Genomic DNA, 18,569 nt, shown 5'->3' on the forward strand with positions numbered 1-18,569 from the left:
TATCTTGTGAACTCCTCTGATCATTTGGTCGTCCCGGAGTATAAACCGAAAATTTATTTATTATTTACTGGACAATCCTAATCATACAGCCAATACGCTTGATCTTTTTCTCACAAACAACCGTTCTAAGTACATGGTCGAAGTGAGAGGTCCTTTAGGCACTTCAGATCACAACTTGGTGATTGTCTCTTCTCCAATGGAACTTTTATCTCATGGCTATTCCCAACCTCGTGTCGTTTAGCATTACAAGAATGCAAAATGGGATGACCTGCGAGATTTTTCTTCTTTTCCTTGGTCGGATTACTGTTTCAAAACTTCTGATGTCAACGTTTGCTCAGATCGTGTCAGTGAAATTATTCTTGCAGGAACGGAATCCTTTATCCCACACTCCACTTTAAAATCTCGTCCTTAATCTAAACCTTAGTTTTCCAATAAATGTACTAAGGCTGTTCAAGAGAAGAATGTTGCATATCGTAATTGGCTTGTTTCTAATTCTTCAGTTTCATTTTCTGCCTACACCAAAGCTCGCAACAATTGTAAAGCAGTTATTAACCAGTCCAAACTAGAGTTTGAACAGGCTAAGAGTAGAAAACTTGCTTCTTGCCCTAATGGTAGCCGAGCATTCTGGTCTCTTGCCAAAGCTATTGGCTGCAACTTTTGCCCATATCTGCTTCCACCTCTGTCCAAACCAGATGGTTCGGTTGCCACTTCAGCCAAGGATAAAGCTGACCTGCTAGCATCCCATTTTTCTTCCAACTCATGTATTAATGATCTTGGTAAAACACCTCCCACCATTCCCAACACGCTCCATTCAATGCCTCCTGTGGTCTTCCGTCAAAAGGATGTCAAAATGATTTTGATGAATCTTGATGCTAAGAAAGCTCCAGGTCCCGATGGTATTTCTCCACTTGTTCTCAAAACCTGTGCTCCTGAACTTACTCCTATTCTTTGCTGCCTTTTTTCACTTTCTTATTCCAAAGGTGTTTTTCCTTCTGCTTGGAAATTTGCTCATATCCAGCCAGTTCCTAAAAAGGATGACAAATCCCTCCCATCCAATTATCGTCCCATTGCAATTACTTCTACTCTTTCTAAAGTAATGGAGAAATCAATTAACCGCCATTTAAACTACCTAGAAACCTTCTATCTGATCAACGATCGCCAGTATGGATTGCGTCATTTTTACACGATAGCATAAGCTTAGTGTAGTATAGTGCATAATATAATATTGTCAGTTAATCAGTAAATCTATTAATCTTGATAAACTTTATTGTCAATTAAATTGTATTTTTAACTCTATATATATATAATGACTTAATCGTAACAAATAATTAATACATAACTATAGTGGTACACGTGATACGGAAGTTGTATAAAGGGAACTCGTAGAAAACATTAGATACCAAAAAAAAAAAAAAAATATAACAAAACTGTTTTGGGATATAACTTAAGGATTTAATTTTTGTTTTGAAATTTTATTGAATTAAATCGAAATCATGACTCTGACCAGAGCAGCACAGCAAAAGGCTCAAGCTAATGGGAGTGCTGTGGTTCAGGGGAGAACTGAGGGGGGCAGTTGCCCTCTGAATCACAGTCTTTTAAAATGCACTGTTTGCTTGATGTTTGCGGAGCAGTCGGGTACGGGACATGATACTGCCAAGGGGGATCTCTTTGTGTGTGCACGATGTAAGGAGTGCAAGGAAATCAGGCGACAACTCAGCGTTGTTATGGGCCTTTATGAGAGCTTGAAGGACAGGGTGGATGCCCTCGAAGGAAATAAATTGAGGGGCCCATCAAGCTCTCAGCTGCACACATCAACGCCAGAGCTTGCACTTGGTCATCAGGCAACACAGAGGCAGCCCCCTAGGCAGAATGCGCTGGTCCCACAGGAACTAGTAGTTGTTAGTGACTCTATTGTCAGGGAAACGGGGAACATGCTTTGTAAAAAGGATAGGTGGAATAGGACCAGGGTATGTCTGCCAGGGGCAAAGGTTGATGACGTTGTAGAGCGGATATCATCTTTTAAGGGCACAAAAGATGATATAGTTGTACACGTTGGCACTAATGATATTAAGAGTAGGAGACCGGCAGAATTACTTAGCAAGTAAAGGTCACTGTTGAAAAAAAGCCGTGAATTAGGGTTGAATTTGAAAGTGTCTGCAATTCTGCCCAGACACGATAGGAGGGAGTATATGATGAGAGCCTTGTCGATCAATTCGGCCCTGGAAAGATTGTGCAAGGCTCAAGGGGTAGAATTTTTTTCAGCCTGGACTGTACTTGTTAACAGGAGAGATTGCTTCTACAGGGACGGGATACACTTAAATAGAAAGGGTGCAAGAATTTTTGCTGATGCTGTCGAGGCAGTGTTAGGTGGGTCGGAAAACTGCTAGTTGGGGGGGGATACAAGGACTAATAGATTAACAGTAGCCACTGGCAGAGGTGGAAGTGATTTTTGCACTGCTTCTATTGAAATGAGCAGAAGCCTGAAAAACAAGATGCAGGATATTTCAGAGACTGCTGGGAGTCATTGCAGTACAAGTAAACACATGGGTTGTGTTAGGGTAGCTAAGAATAGAAACAGGTGCATGTATACCTGCGTGTACACCAATGCTAGGAGTTTGGTAAATAAATTTGATGAATTTGAGGTATTGCTCAAAACATCAAAGGGAGATATTGTTGGGATATCAGAGACGTGGTGTCACACAGATATAAGTAATGCGGAACTGGAATTTGGGGAATACAATGTGTATAGAAAGGATAGACAGGACAGGAGGGGAGGAGGGGTTATGCTATTAATTAAGAAACACATAAAGTCCAAGGAAGTGAAGCCAGTCGACATCGATGGACAGGGCAGTGTCGAGTCAGTTTGGTGTGACATAAGCATAGGGAAATCAAAATTGAGAGTAAGAGTGTGCTATAGGCCTAATGACTCTGATGAGTATAATAAGATATTGTACAGGGAAATAGAGTGGGCCAGTAAATCAGAGAGTCTTATAATGGGGGATTTTAATTTCCCAGATATTGACCGGAATTTGTGGGTTGGTCACTCGCACACTAGCAAAGCTTTTGTGAATTTATTGGATGATTGTTTTCTACATCAGCATGTTCGTGAGGCAACAAGAGGGAGCAATACTCTTGATCTGATTATCAGTAGTGATTCTTCATGCATTAAGAATCTGCAGATAAATGAACCACTAGGTGGCAGTGATCACAGTGTGTTGAAGTGGGATTTACTCAAGGAGGTAACTACCATCAGAGGTAAAGGGAAGGGTTTTTGTTTTCGTAAAGGCGACTATGATGGTCTGAGACAGTACTTAAATTCTATACAGTGGGACCAACTGATGATGTTACCAACAGCAAACTCAAAATGGGAAGCATTCAAGGAACTAATCTTGGAGGCTACCAGGCTTTACATACCAACTAAGAAATATTGTTCAAGGTTTAGGGCTAAATGGTTGTCAGATGAACTAATGAGACATGTGGCAGAGAAGAAAAATGCATGGGATACATACAAATTAATGGGTGACATGGAAGCCTATGGTAGATATAAGTTGGTCTGTAACCAAGTCACAAAGGAGATTAGGCAGGCAAAGGCAGACTACGAAAAATCCTTGGCAAAGGATGCAAAGAAAAACAGAAAAGAGTTCTTTACATATTTAAACTCGAGTAGGAAAGGGATGAATCAGATTGGTCCACTGGATATTGATGGTTCAACAGTTGAGGATCCTGCTCAGGTGGTTAACAATCTAAACGAGTATTTTGCATCTACATTCACGCATGAGGAGTTATTCAGGAAGGAGAATGATGTAGGTAAAGTAAACATTGGCAGTGAGCTGGATGATTTTGTAATAACCGAGAGGTTTGTTATTTGTTTGTTATTTGGTTTTTAGGAGCATTAGCAACTAAGGCCATATTGCTCCGGGATATGCGGTGGTCATTCCCTGACCTTTCCGCATCCTCCGTATTTGGTGGTGAGGGGCTCGAACCCCGGTCTAATCAAGAAGCCTGTGCTACGCACTGCTGCTCCTTCCCACCTGGCTATGGAGGCGCCTAACCGAGAGGAAAGTGGAGGAGAGATTGTTGAGGATAAACAAAAAAAGACACCTGGGGTGGATGGGATCTATCCAGTTATATTAAAGGAGGCAGCAAAGGAAGTAAGCAAACCCTTAGCCATAATTATGAGAGCTTCTTTGGACTCAGGGGAGGTACCCATAGACTGGAGATGTGCAAATGTAACCCCAATTCACAAAGGAGGATCAAAGGCTGACACATGGAAGTTAAACTAACAGGTCTATAATTACAAGTAATTATAGACCTGTTAGTTTAACTTCTGTTCCAGGTAAATTAATGGAGGCACTGGTTAAAGAAGCACTGCAGGATCATCTAGACAAGAATTCAGTTATAGCTCAGATGCAGCACGGTTTTGTTAAGGGCAGGTCTTGCCTGACCAATTTGATTGGATACTATGATGTAGTCACAAAAGAACTGGATGCAGGGAATAACTTTGATATTATATATTTGGATCTTAGAAAGGCTTTTGATACTGTTGCACATGGAAGACTGCTGCACTAATTGGAACAGTGTGGCATTGGAGGCAAATTGCTGCTATGGATAAGGGGATGGTTGAGTGGCAGAAGACAGAGAGTGGTAATCAATGGACACTGCTCAACGTGGACTAATGTTATTAGTGGAGTTCCTCAGGGTTCAGTGTTGGATCCGTTGTTGTTTTCGGTGTTTATGAATGATATTGATGATGGGATATCAAGTTTAATGTCCAAGTTTGCAGATGATACAAAGGTTGGAAGGGTTGTTAAGGACACTACTGACGCTATGCTGCTGCAACAGGATCTGGAAAGGTTGAACAGATGGGCTGAGAGGTGGCAAATGAAGTTTAACATTGACAAATGTAAAGTACGACATATGTGAAACAGTAAACCCAGAGCAACGTATCAACTCTGCTGTACTACACTGACAGTGGTGGAGAATGAAAAGGACCTGGGGGTAATTGTGCAGGCAGATATGAAGTTCTCTGAGCAGTGCAGACGAGCTGCAAGAGTAGCTCATGGTGTCTTGTCAATGATATACAGGAATTTTTCTAGCAGGGATAAGGAGGTGATTATTCCCTTGTATAAGGCAATGGTTAGACCACATCTTGAGTACTGTATACAGGTCTGGAGGCCTCATTTCAAGAAGGATGTAGAACTGCTGGAATGGGTACAGAGAAGGGCAACAAGATTAGTGAATGGAACAAAGGGTTGCTCTTACGAAGAAAGGCTTAAGTTTTGCAAATTACAGAGTCTGGAGACTAGGCACCGGCGAGGTGATCTGATAAAGGTGTATAAGGCTTTGAATGGTTTGAGCATGCTCAATGCCAATGGGATTCTTCATCTTGCTCAGAATTATCACCTCAGAGGGCATAAATTCAAATTGAGGAAGGACGGATGTCGGATAGATGTGCGGAAATTTGCCTCTGGCCAGCGGGTGGTTGGTTGGTGGAACCGACTTCCATCACTTGTTGTTGAAGTTGATAGCCTAAACAAATTTAAAGCTCAACTGGACAGGTATTTTGAACGAACGGAGGGATGAAATGGGAGTGGTTTTTTTTTTTTTTTTTTTTGGCTGATGCTGAATAAGCTTGCTTTCTTGCATCATATGCCTCTACTAATGCTAATGCTAATGCTAGTGTTGATCCACTGGTGATATTCTTCCTTATGTTACCCATTTATGGACTAATTCAATGGAAAGGTTCGGTGAAACACAAGTAGTTGCTCTTGACATCTCAAAGGCTTTCAATCGTGTTTGGCATAAAGGTCTTCTAAACAAGCTTCCATCTTATGGTTTGCCAACTGTTTTTAGTAATTGGTTATCCAGTTTTTTCTTTGATCGCTCACTGAGGGTGATGGTAGATGGCTCTCTGTCTTCTAACTTCTCCACTAATGCCGGTGTCACCAAGGTTCAGTTCTTTCCCCCACTCTTTTCCTCTTGTATATTAATGACCTTCTTCCATTGACTGGAAATCTTATCCATAGTTTTGCCAATGATAGCACATTGCAATCCACTTTCCATTTTGAGAAACCTTGTCCTGCTCAATCAGCTTCACCTTCTTGAAAATCTGCTACCAATTCCTTAAATGCCGATCTTCAGGTAATTCTCCAGTGGGGTAAAGACAACTTAGTTGATTTCAACCCTTCTAAAACTCAGTCTTGTCTTATATCTCACAAAAAGGATTCTTCTGTTCCCATGCTTATCTTTAGTGACACTGCGATTTCTAGGCAAAATGATATATCTCTTTTGGGGATTACCCTGACTTCTAATCTCTCTTGGCACAAGCACATTACAAATATTGCTTCCTCTGCATCTAAAAAACTTGGTTTTCTCTTTTGCTCTCGGCGTTACTTTTCTTCCAAACAGCTGCTCACTCTGTATAAATCGCAAATCCGCCCTGCCTTGCAATATTGTTACCACATCTGGGGTGGTCCCCCCAAAACCTCTCTTAGGCTTCTTGATTCCATTCAGAAGAGGGCAGTTAGGTTAATTAATAACTCATCTCTAACAGAGTCCCTGCACTCGCTGTCTCATAGACGTACTGTTTCTGCTGCATGTCTCTTCTACAGATACTTCCATGGGCACTGTTCTTCTGAATTAGCTTCTATAATTCCTGCTCTCTCTTTCAAAACAGTCCGAACTTGTGCCACCACCAGCCAACATCCATTTACTGTCCAACTTCAAACTCACAGAACCAACTTTTCATCTACCTCGTTTATTCATTCAACTGCCATTTTCTGGAAGAAACTTCCTCCATATGTATTTCCTGAAAATTAAAATCTACAGAAGTTCAAGTCCAATGTCAACAAATATCTTCTTTCGTCTTCTCAACCTCCAACCCAAGCACGGTACTAAGTACTATAGGTTCTAACACCTCTCGTGTTTGGGGTTTACATAAAAAAAAAAAAAAAAAAAAAGTGGATATGCACTTTATGAACGGTTTGGCGGACTGCAATGCTCTGGAGGCTCTTTTTTTGTACCATGAAAGGTTCCCAGAATGAAGATGTCCAGACAGGAAAATGTTTGAAGGTATCCATCGCAGCCTATGTGAACATGGGACCTTTACACCCCGTGCTGCCGACAGAGGACAACCAAGATCTACGACTCCTGAAGTAGTCGGTGGACCAACTGGCTGGCCTCCATGCTCACCTTATTTACACCCATTAGATTTCTTCTTGTGGGGCCATTTAAAGTCATTGGTGTATTAGACTCTGGTAGCTGATTTGGAAACTGTCTGCAATCGAATTGTGGCAGGTTGTTAGACAATAGAAAACATGCCAGGAATTTTGCATCGTATTCGCGAGTCCATGAGATGTCGATGTGAGACCTGTATTCAAGCAGAAGGTGGACATTTTGAACAATTACTATAAGATGATGTGAACAGTTAAGTGTCATAGATAGACCTTCAAAACTCGGAAATCAAGCATTTCCGAAATTATGTTGATATGAAATATTTTTATTGTCTACATATGAGGAACTCATTCCTGAAGTTATGCCGTGTATTTTTGAGACACCCTGTATATTAATAAAATAAGAGAAAACTGTAAAGATGTTAAGAATCAAAAGTAGAATATATTATTGATATCTGTGTGTCTTCAGGGTAAACTATTCTGAACTCCCATAGTTTTATGTTTACAAAAAGAAGTAAAAAATTTTATGGAGGTTTTACTTATTATACTATAAATATTTTAACATAAAAATTACACATGAAAAAAGTTTTTCTAACCTCTTTGCCTCTAGTTCCTTCCAAATATAGTTGTAGATTCTGAATAGCCCATTTTCCTCCATGGACACTATTATATTCATCCTATGTCAGAGCACAGAACAAAATTTTTAGAAACTTTACTACAATCTACATAATTTTAATTTAAAAAATATGTATTCAAAATAGATCAAATCAAATTCTGCTCTCAAGGTTGTTGACAAATGTAAAATTTGCTTCTCTTTTAAATCATTGCTTCCTCACTCACTTTAGTACTTCTAAAAAATTAAGAATTTATTAAGAACATTAAAAACATTAAAAATTAAAAACATTAAAATTAAGAACATTAAAAAATATATTTTCTCGTAGGAACACTTTTATGTATCAAGGAGGAAGAGGAAACATTTCTATTTTCTTGTAGGCTGTTATACATTTTTCTTGAAAGACAAACACAGCTTTCAACATTCTGCGTTCAATTGGTCTTGCAGTCTTTTGACAGAAGGTTAGAATTCTGCATAGTCTTTATGTCAAAAAAGCTCCAGGTCCTGATGAATTTATCCACTTGTTCTCAAAATCTGTGCTTCTCAGTTTGCTTTTGTTTTGTGTTGCCTTCTAATATTTTCTTATTCCACTGGTGTTTTTCCTCCTTCTTCTTGTTGGAAATTTGCTCATATCCAGCCACTTCTTAAAAAAGGGTGACAAATTCTACCCTCCCTTCCAATTATCATCCCAATGCATGTACCTCTACTCTTAACTCTTTCAAAGTAATGGAGAAACCTATCACCCACCAACTAGTAAACTATTTTGGAATCTTCCATCTGATCAACAATTATTAATATAGATCCTGTCAGTATTGATCCAATGTTGATATATTTGCTTATGTTACCCATCATCGGACAGATCAATGAAAAAATTTAGCGTAACTCAAGCAGCTGCTCTCTTGCACAGCTGCCAACTTTTGAATTTCAAAGCGCTGGAGATCAGGCAATCGTGAACAGGAGAAAAACAAAAAGTTTTTGGATGAAAACAAGCAAAAAAAAAAAAAAAAAAAACAACTGGAGAGTGTTTGGGAAAAGCAGGAGATATTTTATAAAGTCTGAAATGTAATTTATTGCACTATAAATTAAATTTCACTGAGAGAATACACATTTTATTTTAAAACATAGCCACAGGACTGTTTACTAGTTACAGTAAAATGTTTTTTTTTTTCTGTCTATGGTTTACTGTTTGAATTGTCTGTTATACATCAACTAGGGTATGACTGCTTTGAGAAATATACAGTCGCAGACTTTGCAACACTTCAAAAATGATGAGTCAAAGATTTGTTGATAACAACAGTACTGCTATTAAGACAGCTATCAAGAGAATTTCCAAAGCTCCTCCAAATAGAGATCTGAAATCAATTTTTTTCACCTGGTCAAATATTCTCTGACACTCAACATTGCAATCAGGAATTATTAATTTCCAAAAATGATTTGAGATAATCTGTTATATTTTGTGCTTTTTTTGCACACTTATCAATTCCCCAACTGAGGACTACTGTACATCAATTCTTTCTTCTTTCATAATAGTGTCTGGTAGTTTGCCAAAACAAATGGTAAAGTCATGAAAAGAGTTATTGTTAGAATGGGGTTGCTACAGCTATTAATGCTAAAGTAAAAGCACTTCCAAAGCAAAAATGGACAGTTTTGGCCAGAAACAACTGCAACAGCAATTGGTTGTGGCAACATTACTCATTCCTATGTGAGACCAAAGGCAGCAGCCACTGTCATTGTTATTGTGAACACATTGAAACATAAAACAGTGATTAAAAGGTTAAAACTGAATCAAAAGTATCAGAAATACACTTGCCTGATAGCCCTCAGAATTCTTCATAAAAATAAATCCTAAATGGGAATCTATACCCATTTTACCTTTTACCTGAAAAAAGAACAAAAAACCAGGAGCAATCTTATAGCATGGCAAGACTGCCAAGATGGTACACAGTGTACTAATGTGGCATTTACTTAAAGAAGAACTACTGCCAAGGTGGTCCACATGATGTTACTGGCACCAATTTATAAATAGAAAACATTTAGTGAGGTAATCATTGAAGCTAATAGGCTTTTTATACCAGTTTAGAGATATTGTTCAAAATTTAGACATAAGTGGATGTCATCAACTGATGAGACTAGTTGCTGAGAAGAAAAATACACAAAATGTATATAAATTATCAGGGGATACAGAAAACTATAATAGATATAAACTAATCTGCAATAAAGTCACAAAGAGGGTTAGGCAAGCTGAGGTAGATTACAAGAAATCTCTGGCAAAGAAAGTGCCCTTTTTATTTATGTAAACACTAGAAGGAAAGGAATGAATCACATTGGTTCGCTAGTTATGAAATAACTAGTGGACAAATATAAAATATACACTAGTTAGTTAAATAACTAGTGAACTAGTGTTAACAATTTATAGTTTATAAATTTAATAAAAATATTTCTAATATTAATTATGCTCCTATGAAATTACACAGAAGAATACTAAATGCCATTCTATATTGATGCATTTAACAATGGCAGAAGAATTCTCTCCCATTTTAACTTTATATTTTAAGCAATTTCAAAGTAAGAAAGAAGGAATTTCTCCTACTTTATCAGATAAATACAAATAATAATTGCACTAATAATGTTAAACAAAAAGATAAAAACCAATAATTTTTAAGTAATAAAAAATATCCACTTAGTGTCTCTCAAAATGCTCTTTGCTCCATGGGTAGCCTCTCTCCCAATCCAACTAATGCATTTAGCATTAGCATTAGTAGAGGCATTTGATGCAAGAAAGCAAGCTTATGCAGCATCAGCCAAAAAAAAAAAAAAAAAGAACCACTTCCACTTCACCCCTCTGTTCGATCAAAATACCTGTCCAGCTGAGCCTTAAACTTATTTAGGCTATCAACTTCCACGACAAGGGATGGAAGTCTGTTCCACCAACCAACCACTCGCTGGCTAAAGGCAAATTTCCGCACGTCTATCCTACATCTGTCTTTCCTCAATTTGAATTTATGCCCTCTCAGGTGATTATTCTGAGCGAGAGGAAGAATCCCATCAGCATTGAGCATGCTCAAACCATTCAATGCTTTATACACCTCTATCAGTGGTGCCTAGTCTCCAGACACTGTAATTTGCAAAACTTAAGCCTTTCTTCGTAAGAGCACCCCTTTGTTCCATTCACTAATCGTGTTGCCCTTCTCTGTACTCGTTCCAGCAGCTCTACATCCTTCTTGAAATGAGGCCTCCAGACCTGTATACAGTACTCTAGGTGTGGCCTGACCATTGCCTTATACAAGGGAATAATCACCTCCTTATCCCTGCTAGAAAAATTCCTATATATCATTGACAATACACCATGAGCTACTCTTGCAGCCCGTCTGCACTGTTCAGAGAACTTCATATCTGTCTGCACAACCACCCCCAGGTCCCTTTCATTCTCTACCACTGTCAGTGTAGTACCACAGAGTTGATACGTTGCTCTGGGGTTGCTGTTTCCCATGTGTAGTACTTTACATTTGTCAATGTTAAACTTCATTTGCCACCTCTCAGCCCATCTGCTCAACCTTTCCAGATCCTGTTGCAGCAGCATAGTGTCAGTAGTGTCCTTGACAACCCTGCCAACCTTTGTATCGTCTGCAAACTTGGACATTAAGCTTGATATACCATCATCAATATCATTTATAAATACAGAAAACAATAATGGACCCAACACTGAGCCTTGAGGGACTCCACTAATAACATTAGTCCACGATGAGCAGTGTCCATTTATTACCACTCTCTGTCTTCTCCCCCTCAGCCACCCCTTTATCCACAGCAGCAATTTGCCTCCAATGTCACACTGCTCCAATTTGTGCAGCAGTCTTCCATGTGCAACAGTATCAAAAGCCTTTCTAAGATCCGAGTATATAATATCAAAGTTATTCCCTGCATCCAGTTCCTTTGTGACTGCATCATAGTATCCAATCAAATTAGTCAGGCAAGACTTCCCCTTAACAAAACCATGCTGTGTCCGAGCTATAACTGAAGTCTTGTCTAAATGATCCTGTAGTGCTTCTTTAACTAGAGCCTCCATTAATTTTCCTGGAACAGAAGTTAAACTCACAGGTCTATAATTGCTTGTGTCAGCCTTTGATCCTCCTTTGTGAATTGGGGTCACATTTGCACATCTCCAGTCTGCGGGTACCTCCTGTGAGTCCAAGGAAGCTCTCATAATTATGGCTAAGGGTTTGCTTACTTCCTCTGCTGCCTCCTTTAATATAACTGGATAGATCCCATCCACCTCGGGTGCCTTTCTTGTGTTTATCTTCAACAGTTTCTCCTCCACTTTACTCTCAGTTATTACAAGATTTCTAGCTTACTGCTAGAGTTGAATACACCCCTGGCTTTCCCTCGCTAAATAACTCCTCATGTGTGAATGTCGATGCAAAATATTCATTTAGTTTGTTAGCTACCTGAGCAGGATCATCAACAGTTGACCCATTGATGTCAAGTGGACCAATCTGATTCATCCCCTTCCTTCTAGAGTTTACATAAGTAAAGAACTCTTTGCTGTTTTTCTTTGCCTCCCTTGCCAAAGATTTATCGTACTCTGCCTTCGCCTGCCTAACCTCCTTTGTAACTTGGTTACAGATCAACTTGTATCTATCACAGGCTTCTGTGTCATGTGTTAATTTGTATGTATCCCATGCATGTTTCTTCTCTGCCATATGCCTCATCAGTTCATCTGACATCCATTTTGGCCTAAACCTTGAACAATATTTCTTAGTTGGTATGTAAAGCCTAGTAGCTTCCAAGATAAGTTCTTTGAATGCTTTCCATTTTGAATTTGCTGTTGGTAACATCATCAGTTGGTCCCACTGTATAGAATTTAAATACTGTCTCAGTCCATCGTAGTCGCCTTTACGAAAGCAATAACCCTTCCCTTTACCCCTAATGGTAGTTACCTCTTTGAGTAAATCCCACTTCAGCACACTGTGATCACTGCCACCTAGTGGTTCATTTATCTGCAGATTCTTAATGCATGAAGAATCACTGCTGATAATCAAATCAAGAGTATTACTCCCTCTAGTTGCCTCCCGAACATGCTGATGTAGAAAACAATCATCCAATAAATCCACAAAAGCCTTGCTAGTGTGTGAGTGACCAGCCCCCAAACTCCAGTCAATATCTGGGAAATTAAAATCTCCCATTATAAGACTCTCTGATTTACTGGCCCACTCTATTTCCCTGTACAGTTTCTTATTATACTCATCAGAGTCATTAGGCCTATAGCACACTCCTACTCTCAATTTTGATCTCGCAATGCTTATGTCACACCAAACTGACTCGACACTGCACTCGACAATGCTCTGTTATAGTTATCAACATTCCACCCCTTTGCATCCTACTTTTCTGCATTCTTTCAAAGCTGTAAAGAGTTCTGCACTCTTCCTCACTTCACTTTGTTTTCATGGCTGATAACAATGCAATTGTGAAAAACAAATGATCAATTACCTGATCTACCTATGACTAAACAGGTCACAATTTTTAATAAATTTTCACTCAAAATATGTCCTACCAAAGTATGTGCACATATTCTCAGAGTATATAATAAATTTTATAAGCTTTCTTTACATATTTATCAAGAAATTAAAACCAGGTGAGCCAATGCTATTTAAGTTTCAGATTTTTTTTCCCTAATTGTTTATTTTATCTTTGCCTATCTCACTCATGTTAACTGCTTGATAACTGCAAAGAAGATAAAGACAGTTAAAAATTTATTCTATAATCTGAGAATACAGTATCAAAACACATTTCAATGGAGGGAGGAAACTATGAAAACACACAAAAATTTGGTTTGATAAATGTGGTAAATACTGACAATATTCAAGAATATAGATTTTATAGTCCATCATAATTGGAACTTACAATATTTCTTAAAAAGAAAAATTCTTGATGTCATGTTACTAAATTAAATAAAATAAAAAAAGACAAACATCACTGTATCTAAATAAATATTTAAGCTGATTTCAAACCAGCAGAAGAAGAAAAAATTTTCCGTATACTTACAGCCTGCTTTTGAATAGATACATTTGTGAGATGCACAAACATATTATCCAGTTCACTAACATTTCCAGAGTATTTAACATGGCAGAAACGACAGAAACCTAACTGATATCTGTAAAATTATATATATTAAAAGAATAAGCAAGAACAAAAAAAAAAAGTTAATTCATTTATTGCAAAATTATATTGTATATCAAGCTTTAATTTTGGAACACAAAGGTTGTTACTTACATGTAAGCTTTCAATGGACGGAAGGAAGTCACTAGAACATATATGCGTAAATCAAATTTTTTTCCACCAATCAGAAGAGGGTTGTCAATGTAACGAGATATCACATAAGATTCCTTCACAGCAGCAGGATTGAAACTAAGTGAAAAAATATCTCAATATAATTGCTTTCTTACATCATTTACCAGTATTATTATTATTACTGCTGCTACTACTACTACTACTACTAATAATAATAGCAATAATTAGGGGCACAATGGCCAGTGGCGTAGCTACCATATAGGCAGGTAAGGCAATTGCCTCCAGGCCCGGGCCCCTCGTCTTTGGCTGTCTCCTCTTTTTGCAATTTTCATTAATTAAGTAGGGGCCCGTACATGTTCTTTGCCTCCGGGTCTGAAAAAGGGTAGCTACGCTACTGATGACAGCCCACTGGTTACGACACTGGAATACCAGCCTGATGGAGCTGGGTACAAGTCCCCCTTTGGCAGACTCGAATACGGCTCCATCACGCTGGGAGACCAGTATAATAATAGTAATAAATTAGAATAATAATAGTAAATAAATAATAATAATAATAAAAATAAATAAATAAACATTGCAAAAGTTGCTCCAGCAGACCTACCTTCTGCAAGGTCGGAGTGGCAGCTAAGGCAGATAGTGGCATCATCTAGTGTTACTCCCAAGAACTTGATATTGATGGGTCAACTGTTGATGATCCTGCTCAGGTAGCTAACAAACTAAATGAATATTTTGCATCGACATTCACACATGAGGAGTTATTCAGCAAGGGGAATGCCAGAGGTGTATTCAACTCTAGCAGTAAGCTACAGAATCTTGAAATAACTGAGAGTAAAGTGGAGGAGAAACTGTTGAAGATAAACACAAGAAAGGCACCCGGGGTGAATGGGATCTATCCAGTTATATTAAAGGAGGCAGCAAAGGAAGTAAGCAAACCCTTAGCCATAATTATGAGAGCTTCCTTGGACTCAGGGGAGGTACCCATAGACTGGAAATGTGCAAATGTGACCCCAATTCACAAAGGAGGATCAAAGGCTGACACAAGTAATTATAGACCTGTGAGCTTAACTTCTGTTCCAAGAAAATTAATGGAGGCACTGGTTAAAGAAGCACTGCAGGATCATTTAGACAAGACTTCAGTTATAGCTCAGACACAGCATGGGTTTGTTAAGGGGAGGTCTTGCCTGACCAACTTGATTGGATACTATGATGCAGTCACAAAAGAACTGAATGCAGGGAATAACTTTCATATTATATACTTGGATCTTAGAAAGGCTTTTGATACTGTTGCACATGGAAGACTGCTACACAAATTGGAGCAGTGTGACATTGGAGGCAAATTGCTGCTATGGATAAAGGAGTGGTTGAGGGGGAGAAGACAGAGAGTGGTAATCAATGGACACTGCTCATAGTGGACTAATGTTATTAGTGGAGTCCCTCAGGGCTCAGTGTTGGGTCCATTATTGTTTTTTTTTTATAAATGATATTGATGATGGTATATCAAGCTTAATGTCCAAGTTTGCAGATGATACAAAGGTTGGCAGGGATGTCAAGGACACTACTGACACTATGCTGCTGCAACAGGATCTGGAAAGGTTGAGCAGATGGGCTGAGAGGTGGCAAATGAAGTTTAACATTGACAAATGTAAAGTACTACACATGGGAAACAGCAACCCCAGAGCAACGTATCAACTCTGTGGTACTACACTGACAGTGGTAGAGAATGAAAGGGACTTGGGGGTGGTTGTGCAGGCAGATATGAAGTTCTCTGAGCAGTGCAGACAGACTACAAGAGTAGCTCATGGAGTATTGTCAATGATATACAGGAATTTTTCTAGCAGGGATAAGGAGGTGATTATTCCATTGTATAAGGCAGTGGTCAGGCCACACCTAGAGTACTGTATACAGGTCTGGAGGCCTCATTTCAAGAAGGATGTAGAGCTGCTGGAACGAGTACAGAGAAGGGCAACAAGATTAGTGAACGGAATGAAGGGTTGCTCTTACGAAGAAAGGCTTAAGTTTTGCAAATTACAGTGTCTGGAGACTAGGCACCAGCGAGGTGATCTGATAGAGGTGTATAAAGCCTTGAATGGTTTAAGCATGCTCAATGCTGATAGCATTCTTTCCTTTAGCTCAGAAAAATCACCTGAGAGGGCATAAATTCAAATTGAGGAAAGACAGATGTAGGATAGACGTGCGGAAATTTGCCTTTAGCCAGCGGGTGGTTGGTTGGTGGAACAGACTTCCATCCCTTGTGGTGGAGGTTGATAGCCTAAGTAAGTTTAAGGCTCAGCTGGACAGGTATTTGGAACGAACAGAGGGGTGAAGTGGAAGTGGGTTTTTTTTTTTTTTTTGGCTGATGCTGCATAAGCTTGCTTTCTTGCATCAAATGCCTCTACTAATGCTAATGCCAATGCTAACACTACCGATGGATGTAAGGCAAAGCGTCCTCCCTAGATGGATGATGTCAAAGAGAAATAATAAGTGTGGCGCAGGATAAAGTCACTCGCATTCAGGCCTTAGAGAGAGGTGTCGGTTCGGAAAGTAGGAAACAGTCTCCCAAGGAAGACAGTGGAGCAGGTGCCGCTGTCCCCCATATGGCTACCACAAGAAAAGGGCAAGACAATTGAGCCCCACCAACTGGATGTGCTAGTGACCACCCAGGAAAGAAGAAAATGGCAACACATCAAGTGGAGCATCGAAATGAATACATACATAATGCTAGCATACTATGAAATAACCAAGCTAGAGACTGATATGACAACGTACAGGTCGAGACTACATACCAAGTGGTTGGAACGATTCCCAGATATTCAGGTCACCGAACAATGAATAGCAGACCAGAGAAGGACCATCATCACGAAGAAGCCAATAGCTTCTGCAATCTTGGAAAAAAATCAAGCAGGATGCGAGCAGTCATCTACAAAGAACAAAGAATATGGTTAATATGGAACCAGTAGGAAGCGCATACTACTATGGAACCAGAGGAAGAGTAGGAAGAAATACAACCCAGAACAGCTGAAGTGGAAAGAGACGAGGTCATGATATCCAGAATAGAAGACAAGTGGAAGAAGGTCCTAACAGAATTTGAAGGAATGGACCCCACAAAGACCTACATGATACCGAACCTTGTGGAGAGTCACAGACCACCTTAATCGGCAAATACCACATTACCTTGACAACAATGGTGAAACACTCGAGGCTATCTACACAGCCGTATACTAAGCTGCCACAGCAGCCACTAGGATTAATGAAAGAGAAACAAGAGACCAGCAGCAGAAGAACCGAAAACAGAAGAAACCGCCAGCTCGGGAAAGAAGACTTCAGCAGAAGATAGAAAAATTAAGAGTTAAGTAGGCCAATTAACCCAATCAAAGGGGTAATAGGAGTAAGAAATTGATTGGAAAAGTGAGGAGCATCCTGAAGAGAGACAGCATTCACAGCCAATACCAGACAAAAAATCAGAGAATAGGAGAATACTTGGACACACTGACACAGAAACTCCTCGCACTCAGCAAGAGACTACGCCAATACAAAGAGAGCTCCCATATGAAAGTAAATAACTGAATCTTTGATGAGGACCAAAGAGCCTTCTACAGGAGTCTCGGAGAAGACAGGAAAGAAGGCAACGGATCACCCAAGCAGAAAACGATGGAGGAGTTATGGGGCAACATATGGAGTAGGGAAGTAAGACATAACAGCCGAGCCCCGTGGATAGATCTAGAACAAAAGAAAACTAAGGATGTACAAGAGATGGGAGAATAGAGAGGAAGAAGTAAAATAGTTGATTAGGAACTCCTACAACCGGCGAACCCTAGGATAGATAATATCCACCCCCTTGACAATCCCCCCCCCCGGCATACACTCTACTTGGACTTCCTCCAGTCACTATCTGGCAGGGTAGAAGTAGCAATATTATACACTAGCTGATCCAGAAACTTCCTAAAGAGTTACCAATAGGTTGATCTGGTGTATTAACTAGCGGTCGGCCTGTAAACACCGTTTTAGAGCTGGACCCTCGAAATGTAAGGAAAATTGGATCTCGCCATGATGTTCATCATAACCTGAAAAGTCATCAGTCATACTACGGAAGGGTTGACTGGAACTTAGCTCTGGAGACTAAACATAGGTTCCACCACTTCACGCCTCCAATAAGAAAAGTGGTGGTATTGCACCGGTTGATGAGAGAGTCATCTATTTGAAATTATATTTGAAATAAAACTGTCAACTATTGGTTCCTTTTTCTATTCCAACTACTATGATTTTATATACCTCATAAAAACCTCAATAAATAAAAATGATTGATCCTGGGCTGATACTTATCAGCCCAGGATCAATCCTGGGTTATCAAATGAACTAATGAGACTCGTGACAGAGAAGAAAAATGCATGGGATGCATATAAATTATCAGGCGATGCAGAAGCCTGTAGCAGATATAAGCTAGTCTGTAATCAGGTCACAAAGGAGGTTCGGCAGGCAAAGGCGGATTACGAGAAATCTTT

At 39.4% G+C, this 18,569-nt stretch overlaps 1 protein-coding gene across 2 annotated transcripts in view; it reads right to left on the bottom strand.

Moving 5' to 3' along the window:
• The window catches only part of TTLL1B (Tubulin tyrosine ligase-like 1B), a 262,941-nt gene that overhangs the window by 133,381 nt on the left and 110,991 nt on the right, over positions 1–18,569 (bottom strand). For both annotated transcript variants that reach the window (XM_090384144.1, XM_090384143.1), the window contains exons 7-9: positions 14,053–14,187; positions 13,825–13,933; positions 7,769–7,849 (exon numbers count right to left, since the gene is read on the bottom strand). In XM_090384144.1, coding sequence (XP_090240270.1) covers positions 7,769–7,849; positions 13,825–13,933; positions 14,053–14,187 — 325 coding nt within the window. The remainder of the gene's footprint in view (positions 1–7,768; positions 7,850–13,824; positions 13,934–14,052; positions 14,188–18,569) is intronic.

The sequence above is a fragment of the Mastigoproctus giganteus genome, chromosome 10, assembly GCF_048544385.1.
Source record: "Mastigoproctus giganteus isolate SK-2022 chromosome 10, ASM4854438v1, whole genome shotgun sequence".
Classification (NCBI taxonomy): Eukaryota; Metazoa; Arthropoda; class Arachnida; order Uropygi; family Thelyphonidae; genus Mastigoproctus; species Mastigoproctus giganteus.